Here is a 20,960-nt window from a genome sequence, read left to right on the forward strand (position 1 = left end):
TGGGAGGCGCCGCTCTGGGAGAATGGCCGGTCGAGCACTTTCCGCCCTTCTGGGTACGGGGGGCGGGGGGAGCGACAAGCGCTCTGTACATGCCCAGAGACTCTCCGCGATAGCCTTGGGCTGCCCCGAGGGTGGGAATTGCACTCTGCATATGCTCAAGGGGCCAGCATCGCTGTGAGGGTTATGAAATAGGGAGGGAACTGCTGCTCTCTGGGCGTCTCCAGGCAGGGCTCCCTCAATTGGAAACACAAAAGAAGAAGGTGGGGGGGGAGAATTCTAACGGACCCTCTCTGTGTCCTCAGCGGGAAGATGCCAGGAGCAAAAGCGGGAACCCAAAACCCAGCAGGAGCTGCGGGAAGCGGCCCTGCACATCTGGAGTCGGCACCAGAGGCTGGACCAGCTCTTGCTGGAGGTGAGCAGCAGCGCCTGGCGCGTTTTCTCCCTCTCCCGGGGTTCCCCAGCCAGCCGTGTGGATTGGCAGCTCCGGGAGTGGAAGCCCGGCGTCTGAAACAGGGGCCTCCAAGCTTGGCAACTTTCAAGACTGGTGGGCTTCCGCTCCCAGAGTTCCTCAGCCAGCAAAGCTTTAAGGTCCACAAGCCTCAAAGTTGCCAAGGTGGGAGACCCCGGTCCAAGAGGCTCTGAGACTGAGATGGGCTTGTTCATGGTTAAAAAAGTGGGGTGGGGGCAGTAACTGGCCGTCATTTGAAGCTTTTTAGCAGCGGTGGTATTGATAATAAGGACAACGCTGGGTAGAATATTTGAAACTGTAAAACAGTTAAAAATACAACGCTGCAGGGTTTGGATAAAAATGTAGCCAAGACAATATTGGGTTACATTTCAGTAGTGCTTACTGCTCTTTTTAGGATGGTAACCTTGATTTCATAGTGGATTAATAGTGCTTTGTGATTTTTAAATGATTATTCTGCTGAAGAGGTCCTTTGGCAAGGAAGAAATCTAGACTGACCACCAGATATTTTAGCCATCTTTAGCTTTCGTGGTGATCTTATTTATGAAGCTGCAGAATGCTAATATACATGGCTGCACATTTTAAAAAATGTGTATTTTCTGTCTATGAGATATCGCCCTGTTCCTTTTAAGCATACTGGGAGGCTGTCTCCATTTCAGAAAATGCTGGGTTCCTTGAGGGACTGTGACATATTTGATGAGTTACTAATGAGTGTTGTGTCTGGAAAAGGCCATTAAAGACCAAAGGATTTGATACTCCCTACAGTCAAGACAGTTGCCCTTTTCTCTTTCTTTCTTTTAACAGAATGGAAGTTCAGAACGTGGCAAGTCCATACTTTCCAGTAACTTGGGCAGTGGTGGAAGTAAAATGTCAATTCCAGAACAATTTATAGGTGGGTGAAATAGAATTTATTTTGCTGGAGGGAGTGACTAAATGTTCAGTAAAATAAGAATATTGAGGCTGTCTGATTCAGGATTGTCAGTAGTTATTGGCAGGTGTAGCTTTCCGGGATTTACCATTCCTTGCCTGCGACTGAGCCTTTTCCATGTGTTTACCAACAATTGGGTTTTTCTTCGTTACCTTTTCAGCCCCATCATGTTGTGCTATTTCCAATTGCAATTTGGGGTGGTATATTTAAGGTCCGGGTGGAGTTTCTTCTCTTCTGTTGTAGTCACAGCCTTGAAGGATGAGGCCTCATTGCTGGGCATGCCAGCAGGAATCTTATCAGCCAGAATGGCAGCCAACCTCATTGAGAAGATCTCTATGGAATCTGATCAGACTACACTACTGAATGCAGAACACAGAGTAAGGAGAGATATGCCTGTTTCATGTATGGCAGGAAGCATGTTCAAGTTGTTCAGGCCTTGCTAAAGAGGAAATGGTTAATGGTCCTGAAACACCCACAGGGAATTCTGAGAATTGCAGGCTATTAAAAGAAGGTTGATTTATATGATGAAAATAGTTTTACAGAAAGGCAACCTAAAAAGTATTTTAAGTACCTGTTTTAAAAGGATAGTTAATTTTCCAAAATAGCATTGTCATTCAGGATTTGAAGAATATACAAAAAATTGGCTCATTAGTTGTTCAAAAATAATGCCAAGCCATATACATTGCCTACACTGTAAAGTAGACCCCTATGTCTTGTTCAACAAATTTAAAAAATGTTACTAAGACTTACCTATAGACAGGTTTATTGTGGTCGGCAACTGATTAAAAATCTGTTCAAGTCACTCCATTGTATTTTATTTTTTCTATTTGCAGGAGAAGTTGTTTTGTTTGTTCCAGTCCTTGAAGGAATTATTAACTTATAATGCTTTCTGTCATTCTGTTTTTGCTCAAGAGATGTGGAAAATGCAGGTAAGGTCATTGGAGCTGAGGGGGAGATGGAAGCAGTGAATCTGCATGCTTAAATGACTGCTGCCCTAAGGCCATTCTGGGGGCCTTACAGTTTGAGTTGCTCTCCTCTTAAGGATGAGGAAGGAGGGAGTGTTCCCCCATGGATGGAAGGGAAAGGCAGCCTTAGAAACCTGCTCCTAGTTTCAGAGTCAGTTACTTGGGGGTGGTTTTTGGGTGGAGGCAAGTTGTTGGGCTGCTGGCATCTCTGCGTTCCAAATGACCTGACCTTAGCGCTATTTCCCCCAGCGCCCCCCTATTTTGGAAGTCGCATGGCACTTGCACAGAGAGAACATTGTTCGTCTGGAAGGATTACTGGAGAAGTAGGTAGAGCGTGAACGTTTGCCTGTGGCTTTGGCTCTGTCGGCATTTAGACTTGTTTGTGGAAGCCCGGATCCTCCCCTTGAGGAGAGATGTGCACTGAGCAAGATTTGTGTTGGTTTGTGGGGAACAGCTGCCAGTTGGTTTAGATGAGCTTCCACATCCTGGTGCAGACCATAGCTGCGTTGACAGGCCACCCTAAGCCAAGTGGAGGCCTGATGCAAAGTAACTTTCTCTGTTCTGAAGTTAACTATTTCAAACTTGGGAGTAAATGGGGCATGTTGTCCTTTTAGTGCAGGGCTCTCCAAATTTGGCAACTTTAAGACCTGTGGACTTCAACTGCCAGAACTGAAGATGTGTGCTGGCTGAGGCTTTCTGGGAGCTGAAGTCCACAGGTTGGAGACTCCTGTTTTAGTGGACGGTTTGGAGGGGAGAAACTCTCTTTGTAAAAGGTAAATGATGCCGGCTCTTCTCTCTTCTCAGGAATCCGGAGGTACCTGCAGTTGTGGATTGGTTGTCCGGTAGCCTTTGCCTCCTGTGTCACCAGGTGGAAGAAATGGACACTGAGGTTGGCCAGAACATTCTCACAGGCAAGGCAGGGCCAAAGCCTGGGATGTGGGGGCGGGTGGCTAGGAAAAGGTCCAGGCCTGTGAATTGTTGGCTCTGGCCCTGCTCTCTCTGTCCCCTCGAAGGAGGAGGCGGCTAGTTGACCTGAAGGCCTCTTCTGTAACATGAGGCCTGGTTTCATGTTACCTCAGTTTGTACTATTAAATACGGGGGTGACTTAATCTTGTTTAACAAACAGCCAGACACACAACCATTACGCCGTGCAGTTTTCACATATTTTGGCTTCTGGCAGACTTTAGAATATGCTGAAAAGACGTAAGAGTTTTCAAAGAAAAGGGGAAAAAAGCACACACATGAAAAGTGTTCTAGCAAAAGGATGAGAGAAATATGGCAAAGGAAAAACAAACATGAAATATTGTAACAATACAGTTACAGTTGTATGTTTACTTATCTAACGCAAATATTCAAATGTATCTTTCATTTCTAATACATTTATACAACTTTTTTAGCCTACTAGATTCTGTATAAACCGAGTCCCCTATTTGTGTTTTGCTCCTTTTCTCTCTTTTTTCTTAATTAAAAGGATACAAATAAAATAGAATGCTTTATGTTTAGAATAATGATAGCAAAAGCCAAGTACAAACCAGGGCAGGAAAAGATGAGAAATGTTCAATTGCTGAAGAAGACAGGCGGGAGTTTTCGTGTCTGTGGCTGCTGCGCCCTTTCATTGGGCTTCACCGGTTAAGACTTATGAAGGGCAAAGGGGGCCCCTCCAAAGAGTATTTCACCGGTTTTTGCTAGAGTCCCTTTTCCGTATTTTCTGCGTCTTTTTTGGCCTCGTTCAGCTGGCGTAGGAGATCCTTGACCCTGACCTTCTCCCTCCCTAGACTTGGCTCTGGTGCTCCTTCAAAATGGATTTCCAAAAACATCTGAGTCCGAAAAGAAGCTGGAAAGGAAGAAAGTGTGCGAAGTAAGGCTGGAGCAGACTTGCTCCCTAGCGTTCCATTCACCACCATCTTGGGGGGGTTGGGGCTGGGAAACTCCACCACCACCACCCCCGCGCCTAACATCCTGGGTGGTTCTTTCTCTCCTGTCCCTGAGCAACTGGGTTTGTGCCTTGCAGCAGCCCCCCTTAATGGGCCGTGGTTGGGCTGAGCTCATGCAGCCGGCTGGAGCAGCCAAGGCCCCCTTGGTTGTTGGGAGAAGCCTGTGGGATGTTGAGGGGGAGGTTAAGATGAGTGCAGTCCAAATTCGGATCTCCTCAGCCATGGAAGTTCATTCTGACTTCCTCTCCAGCTTGTGTGTGTGTGTGTGTGTGTCAATTAAAAAGAAAATCCAGGGGAGGAAAAGCTCTTGTCTGCTGCTTTGAAATCTCAGAGGAGGGAAAACATAAATGAAATACAATGGCTAAAAATGTCTCCAGAAAAGTTGTTGACTTTGCCCCCCCCCCACTTTTTTTTTTTTGCAGATTTGTTGTGCTGTGCTGGAGAGAATGTTGGCATGTAAGTGATGGCTGTAGGAGTGGATCACATGGGATCAGGAGTGTCATCCCACTTTAGAGGGAGGCTTTTGAGAATCACTCAACAGGACATTGCTACCACACAAATAGCTTGAACTCTTCGGGCATCTTTTTAGGTGTGCGTGTCAAACCACCCTGAAATGTTCAGACTGTCCAGCTGTGAATTGTGCATCCCCCCTCCCCCCACACACACTTTGCACTGCATCACTGAGAACGTTGGGGGTTAATTCTCCCAGGGAAGGACGGCAATCCCAACTTGGGCTTTGAAGATCTTTGGTCTCCAGATCGCTTTGTTCCAAAATACAGATTTTTTGTTCCTTCAGATTTGTTTCTTTTTCATTCCCATCTATGCTCTTGTTCCCTCCAGGGACACGTGTGTAGTAGATATGTTGCAATGACAGGACAAGTTTTCAGAAAGAAGGGAAAACCCTCCCAGGCCTCTGTCATGATTAAGCCCGAGGTTCCTCCCTTGAGAGATCCGTTCCTCGTGGCTCTTCCCTTGCCCTCTTCTCCGGACGTGGCTCTCTGCTAGTTCTGCCCTCTGCTTGCTTCCCCTAGTGAAGGCTCTCCCTTGTCTTTCCTTTAGGGGTGCTGGATGCTGTAGTTATGGAGAAGCAGGGCAGAGCCTCCCCCACAGGGAAGGCGGTGAGGTGCTGGTAAGGATCGACTTCTCCCCGAGGTTGGGGCTGGGAGAGCCGCCGACTGGGGGAGCAGCGTTTCTGAGCCCTGCAAGGGATCCCTTGTTGTGTGTTTCCCAAGGGGCTTCCTTCCCTGAATACACAGCAGGGGTGCTCTCTGCTTAAAATGGAAACCCCCCTTTCCAGCGGCACTTCTCTGTCGGGCCAAAGTTTGGCCCACTGAATTGTCTTGTTTTATTTACTAATAATAGCATGCTTTTGTGTTTTTTGCCAAGCACTTGGGCAATAATCAGAAAATAAATATTTATCATTTATTTACAGGCCTCCTAGTAAATGCCCACTTACTGAAAAAATGGGAGCAATTAGCAGTAATTCTCAAGCCTGCTGACTCATTGTTCTTGTCTATTGAGACATTTCCCCCTTTTGTGCACAGGCTCCATGTATACAGCTTGATGGTTTTCCAAGGCACGGCTCCCCCCGAGACTCCGCAGCTGCTCTTTGGGCACATCTTCACCCGTGTGCTTACCTACAATCCCCATCTGACAGGTAGGATCCCTAGAAGGGGGCCAGGTGTGCTCAGAACTGCGGAGGGAGGGACGAGGGAGGTCTTCTGCAGGGCCCTCTGCCACTCCTGGAAATCGCCCAGCAGGCTCTGGACCAGCTCCCCATAAGACCCCAGGCTGCTGCCAGCACCTCTGCCTGGGGTGCCTTTGAAGGCTGAGCTGGTGAGTCGACAGGATCCAACTGTGTGGTTTGAACACGGCTGCCTGCGGACTCTCGTTTCTCCTTTTAACTGCCATTTATTTTGAGGGATAAATTCAGTGCTTGGTCAAATAAATTCTTCGAGGACAAAGCCAGAATGCACGTTTTTCTCCTGAGTGGTTCATAGTTCATGCGACTCTCCAGCTATGGAAATGTCTCTCCATTCAGCAGCTATTGGGGTGGAGTGAGGCAGGGCAGGATACGACTCCAGGCTCCCCTGGAATTTGGTGATGGGACTCGAGCAACCAACTGAAAACTTAAAGAATGGGTAGATCTGATCCGAGATCTCCTTTTCCATTGCTCCGGCATTTTGCTCTTCTGGCTGCTCTCAGTCTGTGGGGTTCTGGCTTCTGCAGGGATCAGTGGGAGGAGGGAGGGAAGGACAAGGGATGTGGGGTGGCTGTTCGGAAGAGCCTCGGAAGGAAGGAAGGAAGGACGGCCTGCCTATTTTGCCAGGCCCAAGCCCGTGAAGAGGCTCCTCCTGCAGTCTGGCTCTTATTGTTCTGCGAAACCAGCATTTCCTCCCCTCCCTCCCTCCCTCCCTCCCTCCCTCTCTCTGAGCAGTCTCGGATGCCATCCATCTGCAGAGGGAATGGAGCTTTGCCAGGACCAGCTCGCTGCTTGCTACCTTGTACCGCAAAGTAGGTGCTCCTTTCCAGTGAACGCTGCTTAATAAGTCAGGCTGTGCTTTACCAGTTTTCATTTTACGGTGGCCGCCACGTGACCCAGGCAGCACTGGCACACTCAGTTATTATGGAACTGGTTCTCTGGCCCAGAAGGGCAGGAAAGCCAGGAAGTGCCAGGGAGCTGGCAGAGCAGATGGAGGCTCTCCACAGTGGAAGGGGGAAGGGACAGGAAGGGTGTTTCCTCTCTTCAATTCGAGGCAGGGCAGGGAGGGAGGAAGAGCCGGAGTTTCCCTTGGGGAATATGAAAGACGGCCGATATCCGTGGTCTCAAGAGCCCCTGACTGCTGGACCCCTGAGCAGAAGGGCTCAGCATTCGGAAAGCGGCTCCCACGGTTCCAAAAGCCCTTCCACCCCGTGCCAGGTCTTCGTGGTGTTCCAACCAGAGGAGCTGACCGGGCGCTTGCAGCAGGTCCTGGAGACGAGCGAAGTGAACTGGCGTCACGTCCTCTCGTGCGTCTCGACCCTTCTAGTCTGTCACTCCCAAGCAGAGCGGCTGATTAAAGGTACCGGCAGCGGCTGGGAATTGGGAGACCCCGAAGACTCTGCTGGGGGGGTGATTTGGCCTCGAACTCCGGGCCTCTAACGGCAGCTGGGGAGCGAGTTCGAGACTGTCCTGTGTCTCCCCTAGGCCTCCTGGATGGCCTCTTGAGAAAGGCCTTTGCGAATTACGACTTGGAGAGCTTGATCACAGCGTTCTTACTCGTCCGCCAAGCAGCCTTGGAAGGCCCTGCCTTCTTCCCCCCTTACGCGGAGTGGTTTAAGGTGAGAGCCGCGAGGGGAGTCCCTTCCAAGGACGGGGGCGGGGGATTCCTGGGGAGGAGTGTCCTGGCCTGCAGGCTTTGGAGGAGGCAAGCGGAAGAAGGCTGCCCAAGGGGAGCTGAGCTGCAGCCTCGTGGCCCTGCCTGCCTCCAGGCACCCTGAGGCCTCGGCCCAGGTACACCCGGTGGGAGGTGGGTGGAAAGGCCACGTGCCACGTACCCAGCTGATCAAGGCTGCTTGGGTCACGGGGCTGTGCCGGACATCAGGGCCAGGGAGGGTGGGGTGCTGGCCAAGAGGGCTCCAGGCAACGCTCTCTGCTTCCAGCTCACTTTCGGGAGCAGCAGCACCAGCCTCCAGGGCAGCAGCAAGAAGGCCCTCCTCTTCCTCTTTAAGTTCCTGTCGCAGCTGGTGCCCTTCGAAGCTCCCCAGTACCTGAAGGTGGGTGCTGCCTTTGCTCCTGGGTGGGTGGGCTTCGAGGTTCGCTAGGGCTGGCTACCTCCCGGCATATCGCACTGTTGCCCAGAGCTCAGGCTGGCTGGGGATTATGGGAATTGAAACCAAGCAGGGGCTACCTTGGAGGGTGCTGTCGAAGCAACGCAAACCCATTTCTGTCCAAGAGGCTTTGCAGAGGGTGAGGGTGCAAAAGAGTATATTGAGTGTGCGGCCTCACTTCCCATCCTCAGCGACTCCTGGCCCCTGGGGGGGTGGGGTGGGGGGAAAGAAATGACCCCCCACCAATTTCCCTGGAGTCTCGGATGCGCAGCTCAGAGACCTGCTCCTTCAACGATGCACCTGGAATTGTGAGGGGGGGGGGAGCATTTCTGCTTTGTGCCTCACCTTGTTGGCAACTCTCCAGGTCCACCTCCTGCACCCCCCATTTGTGCCCAGCAAGTACCGGACCCTCCTGCTGGAATACATCACGCTGGCCAAAACTCGCCTGGCAGATCTCAAGGTACCCCCGCTCGCTGGGGGACAAATGGAGGAGGGTGGTAGAAGGGGCCCCCTTCCGTGTGCCCATGGCCGCCTGTGCTGCCCCTCCAGCTCTTTCTGCCTGTCTCCCCAGGCGTCGCTAGAAGACATGGGCCTCTATGAGAACCTCTCTTCCAGCAAGGAAGCCTCCCAGGTACGGGCTCCGATCCCGGCTCAATAAACGCTGCCACTTGTAATGGTAGATTTCGCCTCCCTACCTCCAAACCGCCCATGGGAGGTTATGAATTCCACCGCAAACTGTTTAGCCAGCTGTGATGTGCTCAGATAATGCAGGCGGCTGAGATGACGTGCGCCCTGAGTGAGGCTTGGGGCTTAGAACAGCTGGAGGATTTGTGGTTCCAGCTCTTCCCCAAAGCTTCCAATCTTGGAATGTGCAGCTGGCCGTTGAAGGGCCGTCTGATGAGAGACGCTTCTTGTCTTCCGAGCTGTGGCATGTGAGGGCAGCTCATGGCCATTCTGAGCACTCCAGTTGCCCTCCCCGAAACTCTGCTGGAGCCTGGAGGCCAGAAGCCGCCTGGTTTCCCTTCGTGCTTAGCAGCGTCTCCTCTCCTTGGTGCTTTGGCCGTCTTAGTCTCTTCTGTGGTTTTGGTGTCCTCGCTTGCCCTGCACCCAAACTCTTCTCTGCCATCGTGAGACAGTCTTCCTTGGCCTGGACAGTGGTGCGCAACAGATGTTCTTCTTCTTTGTGTGTGCGTGTGTGTGTGTGATGTAGGCATGCTGTCAAGCTCTTCAGGATGTTGAAAAGGCTGTCCAGATATTCCGGAATACTGGCAAGATCCCAGCAAGCGTGATGGAAGCCAGGTAGGGTCTCCCCTTTTGAGGGTGGGAGAAAAGACCACTGCAAAGGGAGGGGCAGCTGTTTGCAGAGAGACCTCAAGGGAGGGGGGGAAAAACCCAAATACAAAAATGTCAGGTTCTCACGTAAAAAGATATACTTTCAAGAGCAAATTTGCAAGGCCAACAATTTCCACTTCGCATATTTATAGATAATAATTTATTAAGCTCCTATGCTGCCCAACTCCTCTGAGTGACTGACAACAATCAAATTACAACCAAATGAATAAAGATTTGAAAACATGGCCAGCGCAACCGGCTGGGTGGAATGAAAAAAAGGGGGGTCTCCTTCTAGAAGGGCCAGGTCTTCCCAGCTGCAGGGTGGGGAGCGGCAGATCTTGGGGTGGGGGCATCTCAACCCAGGGGGCAAGCTCTTTTACAGGGGAGGCTCACTTACAGGGTCCTGCTGGAAGACCCTGTTTAATCGAAGGAACTCAGAGTGTCATGTTTACACTTATCATTTGCATTTTACTTCTAAATGTGTTTGTTCTTAATCATGGGTGACGGGGCGGCTTTCTGTGGTTCATCTGCCTGCTTCTGTCTCAGTATTTTCAGGCGGTCCTATTACGTCTCCCGTTTTCTTCCTGCTTTGCTTGTACCACGAGTGGTGAGTTTTCTTTTTTCCATTGTTCGTGTCCAGTGGAATCTTTAAATATTTTGGTTTTGATCTTTTGTTCAGAATGATGCTCTGTTAACAGAAAACTCTCTCAAATAATCTGCAGGATAGAAATGCCTACATGTTAACTTTGCAATGGGAGATTCATGCTGACTTCTTTTATGATTACCTCTGTAGCTTCCTGAAACCCCTGACACCCGCATGGTTTTGATAGAAGCCCTCAAGAGGTAGGAAGGCAACATTTGAGATAAAAGGCCGCTTCCCCCAGCTCTTTAATGGGGAGCATTGTGTCATTGGACCTAACTTTGGCTTGCTTGTACTGTGATCTGTTCTGCTTTGTGAAGTGCATACGGATGTCTAATCAATTCTAGTAATATTATTCTGGATTTCAGTCTGATTTTTACTTAGAGCGACTGCCATTCATTGCAGTCAGCAAGGGGTTCTGCTAATAGAGCATATGATATAAATATTCTGCCCGTGGTTATTGTGATTTTGTTACTTCCCTAGTTAGAAAAACCGTGGGCGTTGCTTTTTCACAAAATAGCTAAAAAGAGATTACTACTTTCTTTTAGCAATACATTAGTTAGCAATTTTCCTTTCCCTTGGCCATATAACCCAGCATCATAGGAGTAAATTTCTTTCAAGAGGAGCCCTTTCTAATGCTAATTAAAAGCTTTTGGGGTGGGGGCTCACCGAAGAAAAACAATTGTGTCTCCTAAACTAGGGCTGAAAAAATCCCTCCGAACGCATTCGCCACTTACTTGGAAGAATGCGAAGCTGCTAAAAGGGAGCCCTTGCGAGGTGAGCCTCCCGAACGCGGTTCCTCGGTTCTGTGTGCATGAAAACCCCTTTTTGTTCTGCTGCGCAGGCTGGCCTGCTTCGGTGACAAGAAAGGGGAATAGTTGGGGGAGTTGAGGCCCTGGCATGCATTTTTTTTTTTTTTTTTGCAGAAAAGCAGGGCAAGGCCTGCCAGGGGAATCCGTAGCCTCATTGGGCATCTGGCACTGAGTCACCAAAGACCTTCAGGGCAGGGAGAATTCTGGGGCTGTGAGTTGGGTGAGCTGCAGAGCTTCTCTGCAGTTACTGGGACAAATGCAGCACAAGGAGATGCCATTCTTAAGAGTTGCAGAAGCTGAGATGCTGCAGTCAGTCAGGAATTGGTCCAGGAAAGATTTGCAGGGGCTCAACCATGGCTGGAGATCTCTGGAAGCTGGTTTGGTGGGAGGCGACCTCTAGTGGCTGCAGGAGGCATCTCCTGGCTTCTGGAGGTACCACTGGACCAGCCAGTTTGGCTGCCTTGTGTCCCTTCACCCTACCAGATTGATGCAGATAGAATGGCATTGCCAGTTAAACTCCAACAGCTGCTGGCACTGTAGTTGCCAGGTAGGATTAAAGCCCGGAACCCTTGAATTCTTCAGGCAATTTGCAAGGAACTGAAATACTTCAGTTTGGTTACCTGACAAGGGATGCGATTGTCAGGCACACAAACTGTGATTAGCAGGTATTTAGGATGAGCAGCCGTAGCCAGGGAGAGAGAGACTGACAGGCAGCAACAGGTCCCATAGGTCAGTCCAGCACCCCATAGTAGCCTTGGCTGGATTGAGGTTACTTGGTCCAACGACGGAAACCTCCGATTGTGAGCCTTGAACTTCCAGGACGGGGTGTGAGGCCCCTTCCTTTCTGCACGAGGCGGCTTCAGGTGGCCATGGCTGCCAGCTTCTTCCAACCTCCCTCCCTCCCCCTCCCCTGCCCATGTCTGAGGGGCTTCTTTCTCTGCCCCTCAGGGGGATCAGCTGAACGAGAGGCGGGGAGCCCTAAGGGACCCCTGGAGCGACTGAAGGCTGAACTCGAAGCGCTGAGGCTGCTCGTCCCAGACGCCAACAAGCACGGTGGTAGGTCAAGGGGGCTGGATCCCTGGGAAAGGACAAGGGCAGCCTCTCAGGCTGGCTGGGGAATTCTGAGGGCTGAAGTCCGGCCATCTTGAAGTGGCTCTAAGGTCCCTGAGCGTCCTTGGAGGACCCTGCGAGACGCGGCTCTCAGAAATCCCCTGGGGCAGCTCGGCTGGTCTCAGCGGAAACCTCTGCTCCATTTCTGGTATATTGATTGAAGGGAGGTCTAGCCCAGATCCATTGAGGCCCCTCAAGCAGCACTTGGGTTTCGGAAGGCGTCCCTTGAGCCCCGCCCGTCCAAAGCCTGTGGCTGCTGCTCCCCGACAGGAGGCCGTGTTGGTCACGGAAGGAGCTCAGCAGCTCAGCAGAAACAGCCTTTTCTCCTGCTGCTCCTGGGTGGCTCACAGGACACCCCCGTGTGTTGCAGCCATTCCAGCCCAGGTGGCACTCGTCTCTGGGAGGCTGCTGGAGGTTTTGGGACCCCTGACAGATGACGATGAAGCAGCTTCCCTGACCTTGAGGGTCAGGCTGGACCTTTCGGCTCCTGAAGTTGGTGCAGCGGATCAAGGGGTGCGGAGGGGAGCGCGTGGCTGGGGTGGGCAGGGGAGCTGGGGGGCCGGAAGGGCTGCTCCCTCTCTCTCCTTCGGAGCTGTAGCTTAGCTGGGCCCGGAAGTCCATCAGCCGGAAGGGGTGGAAGTGAGCCGGCTGGGTCTCTGTTCCAGGCTGTTGACCTTCTGCTGGCGTCCTTCTGTCAGGATGTCCTGGCTGCCTCTTTCTTCCTGCCTCCTGATAGGTGAGACAGATTCTGGCTTATTTGCAGCGCCTACGCTGAAACGTTTATGCAGCACCCCCACCTTCATCCTCACAGTGACGCCACAGGGCGCTCTTTCTGTCCCCCGCAGGCAAGGGCCCTGGCCTTCCCTCTTCGTGAAAATGGTCTGTGGGCACCGCTCGCTCTTGTCCTCCTTGCTGAGCCGGCTCTGTCAACTCCTCTACCACCAGGTTGGTGGATCAGAGAAGATCTCGCGGCCTTCCCCTCTCCAGAGGTTTCTTGGCGCCGTTGCACTCGACCTGGTGTGCTTGCAGGCCTTGACCTGGCCGTCTCCCCCTTTGCTGACTGCAGGGACCGTCTCTGAGTGACGCTCACGTCCTGGGCCTGGCTGCCTTCGTGGTCCATTTCACGGAGGCCGAGTCCTTGCTTCCCCCCGTGGACCTCTGCTTCCCCTCAGTTCCTCGTGTGGCTCTTCACACGGACCTTCCCCTTGCTGGACTGTGGGACTATTTCTTGGCACCCAGGTCTGGAGACTCGGCCCTCTTCTGCTTGCGGTAAGTAAGGCCCTCTCTCCCTCTGGGCCACAAATCTTCCCTTTCATAGCGGGAGATGGTGCCACCCTTTGGGGCCAAGCCCCTGGCCGGCCGTCAGAGAGGCTCAAGTGCATGTTATGAAAATGGAGGGCCCGAATGGAATAGCGGACTCTCCCTGGTGCGTTTCTTGAGCTGGCCTCTTTCTCAGCATCGCTGGATCAAATCTAGCTGCCTAAATATTGTTCCTCAAATGAAGAGGGGGGTGAACGTCTGAAAAGCTGCTCCCACAAGCGGTTCTTCCCCCACCCCTTTTTCTGCAGGTTCTGCACTGCAGCAGTTTCATACTTTCTGTGCAAGTTCCCTTCCCTTTCCCACGAGCGCCTTTGTTCTGTACTTCACCCAGGGTTCGTGAAAAAGGTAACTCTCCCCCATCCTAAATTCAGTCCCGCCCATCTCCATTTCCCCCTGCTGAGATTCCTGGGCAGGGACCTGCCCGGATTGTCCACAGTTCTGCCTGACTGACAACAGCTCAGAATTTGGTGGTGGCTGCAGCCTTATTAGCTCAGCCTCCCCGAAGTCGCGCTGCTTGTTCCTCATTCAAGGAGTTTTTGTATCCCAGCGTCTCACAGGTGCTTGTCTGGCCTAATAACTAAGCGAGGCATGAATAGGTAACCAAGGCGGTTTCTGTACCAGCCTGACTGGCTGGAGAAGAGAAACTGGGGGCAAAGGAAGCCTATGGCTCTGTGTGTGGCGGGGGAGGGTCCTGGAGGTGGCAGCATCCAGTTCCATTTGTGCCTGAGGGTTTTCTCAGCAACACCCTTCAAGGCGGCAGAATTCAGGGAGGCGTCTTCATTTTAACTCAGCCCTGTGGAATGTCCGGGCAACACCGCGAGCGACCTCTTCTGCTTCGCAGCTCCAGTATGTCGTGCCACGGCTTTGCTTGGAAGCGCGAGAAACTGGCCACGAAGGGGAGTCGGCTGCGTTTCCTTGGGAAGAGTTGTCCTGCCCCCCCGTCTGCCACCAGAAGGCGGCCCTCAGCCTGTGGAAGCAGGCCCGTTTCCAGGGCCTCCTGCGGGAGGAAGCCTTCCAGGTAAAGGGCACCGCAGCCTTGAGCGTCAACTGGGGGCGGGGGGCGGCTTTGCAGGGCTCTTGGGCTGAGTCTGATGCCCCCTCCCTGCTGCCCTTGGAAGGGGGCCCTGAGTATTTCTGTCCTTCTCCCAGCTGACCCTCCGCGAGTGGCTGAAGATGGAGCTGCAGGTCCTCCCTGACCAAGACCTGCTTTCTGCCAGCGAGAGGTGAGAACAAGCAGCCTTAATGCACCAAGGAGATAATTTGGGCCATTCATCAGTGCTGGTTTGTGAGTCAGGGGCCTAGTTTGCCACCCCTGAGACGGCTGTGTGAAAGAACAGTGTGTGTTTTATTTGGGGAGGGGAACATGGTGACCTTACTCAAGGCCGGCTTCTTTGTGCCAAACAGCTTAAGAGTCGCTACTCTGGTCTCAGTGTAGCCTCTGCTATGGCTGGAGAGAGCAGCAAACGTGGTCGCGCTTCTGTTCTCCTGATCTCCTCCCTTGGTTTCTTTCACTCCGTGCCCCCGCTCTCCCCCCCCCCAACTGGGCTTTTGGTCTCTCGGCAGGCAGGAGTTCCACTCCTGGTCTTTGCATCAGCACTACCTGCCGAGGTCTGTGGCAGCTGGAGGCTGCGGTGGGAACCTGAGAGAGATGGGGGCTCTTTTTACCCACGCCGTGCTGGACTTCCTTCCCAGGTGAGCGGCTTTTCTGCGGCACCTGCTTGCTCGGGCAGGGGGGGGCTTCTGACATAAGGGCTCCTTCTGCAACCGCCTACGATTAGTTCTCTGAGACAAAAATGATGCCGTATCTAAGCCAGATCTGATGCAAATCTTCTTTCTGGTTGATCTTTTACTCAACTCCAGTGGTTTAGTTCATTACTAATACATTTTTCCTGGATTGGATTCAGTGAGTGGTCCGGAAGGAAGGCATCGTTGTCTGACTTTATCTAGATCCAGCCCAATGCATATTAAAATGTATACACCCCATTCTTTACTTTTTTTTCTAGGAAATGTTCTGATTTGTCTTATGCATTTCCAGTTGTCTTTCTATTGCTCTGACTTTTAGGACTGACTCGGAGGCCTGCAGTCTCCAGAGGAACTCTGCCCTGAGCCCTGCGAGGGGAAACCCTGAGCTCTACTGCAGATTTCAGGTGGGGTAGCTGTGATTGCTACCTTTCGTCTCATGTCCTTTCCCTGCGGTTGTTTTCCATGAGCTTTGGGTGGGTCTCCTCAGCAAATGCTGTGGCCGAGGGGCTTCCTAGCACACAAGCATCGTGGCCCAGTTACGTGGCAGGTGGGCCGTGGCTGCTCGTCCGACCTGGCTGTGGCCACCGTTTTGCTAAGAGTGCATGAGAAAGATGCCCAGGTGCGCCACTGCATTGAAACGGGCAGCGGCTGGGCGATGGGAGGGCAACACCTGTCCCATGGAATAACGTTGGAAGGGTGAAGAAACACTCCACGGCGGGGCTGACTGACTGGAACAGCCTCTTCCAGGCAGGGCCCTCCAGACGTGGGGATGTCCAACTCCCGTCAGGCTGGCCCAATGCTGGGACTCCCATCTGGCTGCCAAGCGGCTCCACAGGCCTCCTTCCTCCTCCTCCTCCTCCTCCTCCTCCTCCTCCTCTACCCACCTGTTCCTCTTCCAGAGGGAGCAGAGCCCCCTGCATAGCAGTGGCTGTCAGGGTGTTCTTCTTTTCCCGGCCTTGTTTTCTGGGTGATGGTCCTTCAGCCCACTAGGCTGGTCCAGGAGGCGCCTGGATGTGCTGTGGGCAGGGACTGGCTTCAGAGGCTGGCCTTGGTTTCAGGAGCTGGTGCTGGAGCTGGAGCTGGAGCGCAGGAGAGGCCTGCCGGGCGGCTGCGGCACGAAAGAGCCCTTCCTCTTCCAGGTGTTCCGGGAGAGGCTGGGGGCTCTGGGGACCGGGGCTGCTTTGGGGGACCGGCTGCTCCGGCAGCAGGAGCTGCTCTCCCAAACCAGGTGAACACAGAGGGGGGAGGAGGAGGACACACCTGCCGCCCCCCACCCCGCAACTCTCTCCGGGGGCGGATGGGGGCGGGGAGTTGGGCTGGCTCCGCCTCACGGCACCCTGCTGTCCCCCCCTCAGGATCCTCTTGAGCCTGCCTCCGTCTGTGCTTGTGGTGACGCAGAAGGAAGGAGGGGAAACCGTGGTGGCCTGTGAGGGCTTTTTCTCCTTTGTAAACACGGAGCTGGTGGGTATCGCTTCCTGGGCCCCAGCAGGGTTCTTGGCGGTGCCCCAGGCAGTCTGGGAGGGAGTTTCAGGCCCCCTGGGCTGCTCCCTCCGGACACACGGCGCCTGCTAAAAAGGGGGACAAACTGGCACTGCAGGCCTGGCGGGGGGGGCGTTATTAGGGATTTCTCTTCTGGCTCGCTTTGTCTGGAGGAGCAAAATGCAGCGCAGGCTGGCCCATCAACTGCTCCCTCCTTCATTAAGGAGCAGAGGCAGCTGAAGGGCTCTTCAACTTGTGCCCAGAGCTTTGGCGGTTGCCAGGTGCTGGAGATGCGATCCCATGACCGCAGGGGGTCTGTGTGGCAGCCAACTTTGAGGACAAGTCACAGGTGACTTTGTCCATCGTGACTTTGACTGGCTGAGGGCCCCTTTATACCGGCCCAGGTAGGAAGTCGCTTTCTTGGGGATGCTTTCCTCACCCCTCATTGCCTCCACCTGGTGCTGTTACAGAGGAACGGCTGCTCCGGAGGATGCGCTCTGCCTTACGACATCACCGCACACTTCTTCAGGGTAAAGGAGACCAAAGAGGGCTGGATATTTCACCCCATGGGGGTCCGTGAGAGGGACTGCCCAGCCATGGAGGGGTCCTTGGCCTGCAACCCTCCCCCCCCCCAAAAAAAAAAGAAAAGAAAAGAAAGTTGAGCCTTGTTGTCCTGCTCTGTGGAAACTTGCCATGAGGTGATGGAAGAGGAGTCGCCGGAAGTGAGCGGTGGGGGCTGAGGCTCTCCTGGACCTGTCCGAATGGGAAACCGCCCGAAGGAAGGGAAGGGGCTGGAGGCCGCTCCCAAGGCCGCCTGGCTCCCCTGCTCCCTTTCCCCGTGGCTCCAGCAAGGGGGGGGGGGCTGGGGGCTGGCCTGTGGGTTGGATGTGCTTTAAAGTCCTTGGGAGTCGGGCAGCGACTTCTTTGAGATGGTGGGGGTGAGGATGCTTCCCTGGGGCCCCTTCGTGTCAGGGGGCTCCGTGGGGTCCCTGCCTGCTGAGGGCTCTGCTGTTCTCCAGGGCCTCCTGAGCACCAGTTTGGAGTGCAGCCGTCCTGCCCAAGCGGTGACAGCCGTGCTCTCCTCCTGCCAGGCCAGGTGTCCCCTCCTCCTCTGCTCTGCTGCGGTAAGAGGCCTTTCCCCTTCAGAGGAATTCGTAAGCCAGGCTCCGTTTGTGGATTTGGAGGGCGACTTTTCAGAAAAAGAAGGGGCAGCCCTGGGGGGACGAACCCCAATACTCACCTTCTCTGTTGCTTGAAGAGAACGATGAATGCATTGTTCTATTTTTTCTCAAAGATGCTTCATTGATGCAGAGCCTGTTTTAATAAACAGGCACATAAAACACTCCAGCAATGTTTGGCTTTCTTTCCCAGCCTCCCCTTTGGCTGCACGAACAGCGGCTGCCCCAGAAGGCTTGAAAAGGGGCTGGTTGTGAGGCTGGGAGAGGGGGGGGCCACGGTTGCCCTGCATCGTGAGGAGAGGGAGGGTGAGGATCCGTTGAGTCCCTGGACAGGGGGCCTCCAGGAAGCTCCAGCACGAAGTGGCGCGTTTCTGTATTCGGTGACTGCCTGCCGTTTGCCTTCCTCCAGCGATGGTGGCCGAGGCTGGAGTGTGTCCTCTGCTCACAGTGGAAGAGACTCTTCGGTGCTCCTTTGGCTCAGGGGCTGCAAAGCCTCAAGGATTTACAGTCTTCTCTGCAGAGGTGAGTCCAAGGAGCCGTGTCGGTGCAGCGGGGGGGCTTCTCTGAGCGGCTCAGTCGGCTGTCCCAGCAAAGACCTGGGGAGATTGCAGCGCAGAGTAGATGCGGGGTGTGTGTGCACGTGTGTGTTATATTCCGGCTCCTGTTGGCTCTTCCCTTGATCCAATGAGCCCCCCCTGCCCTCGTGGGGCCCTGGCCTCCCACAGGCCCTTATTCCAATGGGCCTCCTCAAGGGGCTCCCCTTTGGTGGGGGTGCAGGTGTCAGGGCTGCAGCAGCAGCAGAAGCAAGCGATTGTTCCAGCAGTGGCCTTCTCCTCCCTGCCTGCTCTGGTGGCCAGGATGCTTTCTCTCCCAGGTGCCCCCCGAGAGGTTCCTTCCTGTGGCATTTGGAGAGCAGAAACCCTGCAGAATCCCCCACTGACTCTCTGCCTTCGCCTCCTAGCTGCCTCGCGTCGGAAGCAACCTCCCTGCCCTCCAACACCGCCTGGCTCCCTGCTGCTTTCCTCCACTTCACCGTCCAGCGGCAAGCGGAGCGTGAAGAAAAGGGAGAAGTGCTGAGAAGGTTGGGGCCCAAAGCAGAGCGGGTGAGTTCCTTCCGCTTCCACTTCCAGGAGGCATGGGAGAGTTCTGGCCAGATGCAGAAGTGATCCAAGTGCTGCCCGTGGGAGGGAGAAGGGGAGCCATGACTTTGTGTCTGGTCGGTAACTGTTGTGGCTGTTTTTATTTGCGGTTCTCAAACTGGCAGTTGCTGGTGTACGTCCTCTTCTTTTCCATCATGGATTTCATCTCGGCAAAAGTGGCACCACAGGCGAGTTCTGTTTCCACACATGGGGAAATGAAGGCGGGCCAAGGGACAGGGAAGCCGGTGACATCGGCTGACCTGCCTTTAAGGGCTGCAGGTTCATGCTCCGAAGGCTCCCCTGGACTTGCATCTCAGGCCCCGCACAGACCCCTTTCAACAGGCAGCATCTGTGAACACTGCCTGGAGGCCACTCGTGGGAGGGGGCCGCAGAGTGCAGGGGGTCACTTGTGAAGAGGGTTTTTGTAGGTGGGGAAACTCTGGCAAGAAATAGAAACGACGTCCCCTTTCCCCCCCAGGAAGGAACAGATGCCCCCAGAGTTCTGGAATGGAGTTCCCGCGTGCTTCAGCGCTTGATGGAAGAAGGGCCTGGCTGGCTGGCTGTCTTCTGTCCGGCAGGAAAAGGTGCGGAAACCGTCCTCCGCTGCAGCGTCAGAGCGGGACTGATAAGGTTGCTCTGAAGAACGAGCCCTGGCGCTCCTGTCCCGTTTGGTTTGCAGGCCGCGAGCTTTACGAGACCCTGCGTGGGGCCGTGTCCGATCAGCACTTGAAGATGCTGCCGGTTGCCTTCTACAGGTAAACCCCAGGAGGGCTCTTTGCATACAGGAAGGCGAACTTCGGGGGACAGTGGGGCAGGAGGAGCCGGGCAAGGCGATTTGCTTCAAAACCATGGGCCTCGCTCACAAAAGCGCCCCTCCCTCTGACCGGGGGGGGGGGATTGCCTCCCTGAGGCTGGCAGAGGGGGGCTTTCTGGGGGCGGCTGAAGCCTTTGCCTCGCTCACTTTTCCTTTGACAGCAACTTAACCTTTGGGACTAGCCAGCTTCCCTTGGCTGAGGTGCTACGGCAGCGGCTCAAATGTTCCCCCAAGATTCTGGGCCCCGGGGGGGGGGGCTCTTTTGCTCCTCCCAAGGGTTCCATCGTCCCCAGGCCAGCTGGATCTCTGCCCGCATCTTTTCTCTGCCTGCTCAGTGTCTGCCACTATATCCCCCCAGCCTGCTCTTCGCCTTCGATGTGGAAGAGCTTACCAGAGAGCCGACCTTCCTGCCTGTGGCTGTCAACATGTACGCACAGCTGCTCCAGCTCTTCACGGAAGGGGCCACGGTGGTTGGACCAAGCCGGAGCGAGCAAAGCCTGCACACCTGCAACCTCGTGAGCACACCGGTTCTTTGAGTGGCTGGGTCTGCCCTCCAGCATCCCCCCACCCCAGGCCCTTCCTTTTCCTTGGCACCCGTGGCTGGTCTGTTGCACGGGTGGGTTGCCATGATCCGCTAACTGGGAAGCACCTGGCTCACCCAGGCAGCAGCCCAAACTGGGCTTGAGTGGTGCTGCTGCGCATTTGCACACATCACGAGAGGAGAGGGGGCTGCTGCGTCCCAAGGGAATGCAGCGGCTGCAAATAATGTTGCATTTCTGTGTTAACTAAAACATAGAAAGTGTAAAACGTAGAAAGCACCCCTCCCTCACGGGAAGGATGGGCTGGAATTGCTACTCCCAGAATTCCTATCCGGTGTGGCCACAGGCTGAGAATTCTGGGGAGGGCAGTGCAAACACGCAGGCGGATGAAAAAAGCAACTGCAGGAAGCCAGCCAAAGTGATGCCCTGAACAAGAATAATATCATCCGGTCCCTTTAAACCTGGGATGCAATTGCTCCCCCTCCCTGAGGGAGGGACTCGAGAGGCCAGGGAAGGAACCCATTACCCAGCTGCCACCCCCTCCAGTTCTTACCCTGAATCTCTTACAAAGCTGGTTTGAACTTGGTTTGTCTTCTCCAGGGAGATTCATTAATGCTGATCCAGCAAGCGCGGCAACTCCTCCTCGGGGCCATCCCCCGGTGCCCTCCAGGGAGCTTCTCCAGCCTCCGAGAGGTGAGTGCCTGCTCCAAACACCCGAAACACACAGCGGCCTAGAAGCTGCTCCTGGTTC

At 54.1% G+C, this 20,960-nt stretch overlaps 1 protein-coding gene and 1 long non-coding RNA gene across 2 annotated transcripts in view; one reads left to right on the forward strand and one right to left on the reverse strand.

Annotated features, from left to right (window-relative positions):
* FANCA (FA complementation group A) overlaps positions 1-20,960 on the forward strand; it is a 21,775-nt gene continuing 815 nt past the window's right edge. The window contains exons 1-42 of the mRNA XM_087971349.1: positions 1-53; positions 303-412; positions 1,271-1,358; positions 1,638-1,771; positions 2,228-2,323; positions 2,609-2,682; positions 3,164-3,270; positions 4,135-4,217; positions 4,716-4,749; positions 5,353-5,422; positions 5,838-5,950; positions 6,731-6,807; positions 7,214-7,355; positions 7,481-7,614; positions 7,936-8,049; positions 8,468-8,563; positions 8,675-8,734; positions 9,314-9,402; positions 9,982-10,042; positions 10,229-10,278; positions 10,776-10,852; positions 11,836-11,943; positions 12,368-12,510; positions 12,663-12,733; positions 12,843-12,942; positions 13,064-13,266; positions 13,566-13,662; positions 14,159-14,335; positions 14,467-14,540; positions 14,881-15,009; positions 15,380-15,464; positions 16,119-16,288; positions 16,416-16,521; positions 17,010-17,069; positions 17,559-17,663; positions 18,127-18,239; positions 18,679-18,820; positions 18,982-19,048; positions 19,339-19,440; positions 19,536-19,611; positions 20,029-20,185; positions 20,810-20,902. Of these exons, the coding sequence (XP_087827475.1) occupies positions 23-53; positions 303-412; positions 1,271-1,358; positions 1,638-1,771; positions 2,228-2,323; positions 2,609-2,682; positions 3,164-3,270; positions 4,135-4,217; positions 4,716-4,749; positions 5,353-5,422; positions 5,838-5,950; positions 6,731-6,807; positions 7,214-7,355; positions 7,481-7,614; positions 7,936-8,049; positions 8,468-8,563; positions 8,675-8,734; positions 9,314-9,402; positions 9,982-10,042; positions 10,229-10,278; positions 10,776-10,852; positions 11,836-11,943; positions 12,368-12,510; positions 12,663-12,733; positions 12,843-12,942; positions 13,064-13,266; positions 13,566-13,662; positions 14,159-14,335; positions 14,467-14,540; positions 14,881-15,009; positions 15,380-15,464; positions 16,119-16,288; positions 16,416-16,521; positions 17,010-17,069; positions 17,559-17,663; positions 18,127-18,239; positions 18,679-18,820; positions 18,982-19,048; positions 19,339-19,440; positions 19,536-19,611; positions 20,029-20,185; positions 20,810-20,902 (4,218 nt within the window). The 5' untranslated portion in view covers positions 1-22. The remainder of the gene's footprint in view (positions 54-302; positions 413-1,270; positions 1,359-1,637; positions 1,772-2,227; positions 2,324-2,608; positions 2,683-3,163; positions 3,271-4,134; positions 4,218-4,715; positions 4,750-5,352; positions 5,423-5,837; positions 5,951-6,730; positions 6,808-7,213; positions 7,356-7,480; positions 7,615-7,935; positions 8,050-8,467; positions 8,564-8,674; positions 8,735-9,313; positions 9,403-9,981; positions 10,043-10,228; positions 10,279-10,775; positions 10,853-11,835; positions 11,944-12,367; positions 12,511-12,662; positions 12,734-12,842; positions 12,943-13,063; positions 13,267-13,565; positions 13,663-14,158; positions 14,336-14,466; positions 14,541-14,880; positions 15,010-15,379; positions 15,465-16,118; positions 16,289-16,415; positions 16,522-17,009; positions 17,070-17,558; positions 17,664-18,126; positions 18,240-18,678; positions 18,821-18,981; positions 19,049-19,338; positions 19,441-19,535; positions 19,612-20,028; positions 20,186-20,809; positions 20,903-20,960) is intronic.
* LOC148129791 (uncharacterized) lies at positions 10,074-10,900 on the reverse strand. Its single transcript, XR_015750596.1, has 2 exons — positions 10,813-10,900; positions 10,074-10,151 (listed from the first exon to the last, which is right to left on the reverse strand). It is a non-coding gene; the product is annotated as an uncharacterized LOC148129791 (long non-coding RNA).

The sequence above is a fragment of the Notechis scutatus genome, chromosome 9 (assembly GCF_049901735.1).
Source record: "Notechis scutatus isolate UNSWTSFEM ecotype Mainland chromosome 9, rNotScu1.2, whole genome shotgun sequence".
Lineage (NCBI taxonomy): Eukaryota > Metazoa > Chordata > Lepidosauria > Squamata > Elapidae > Notechis > Notechis scutatus.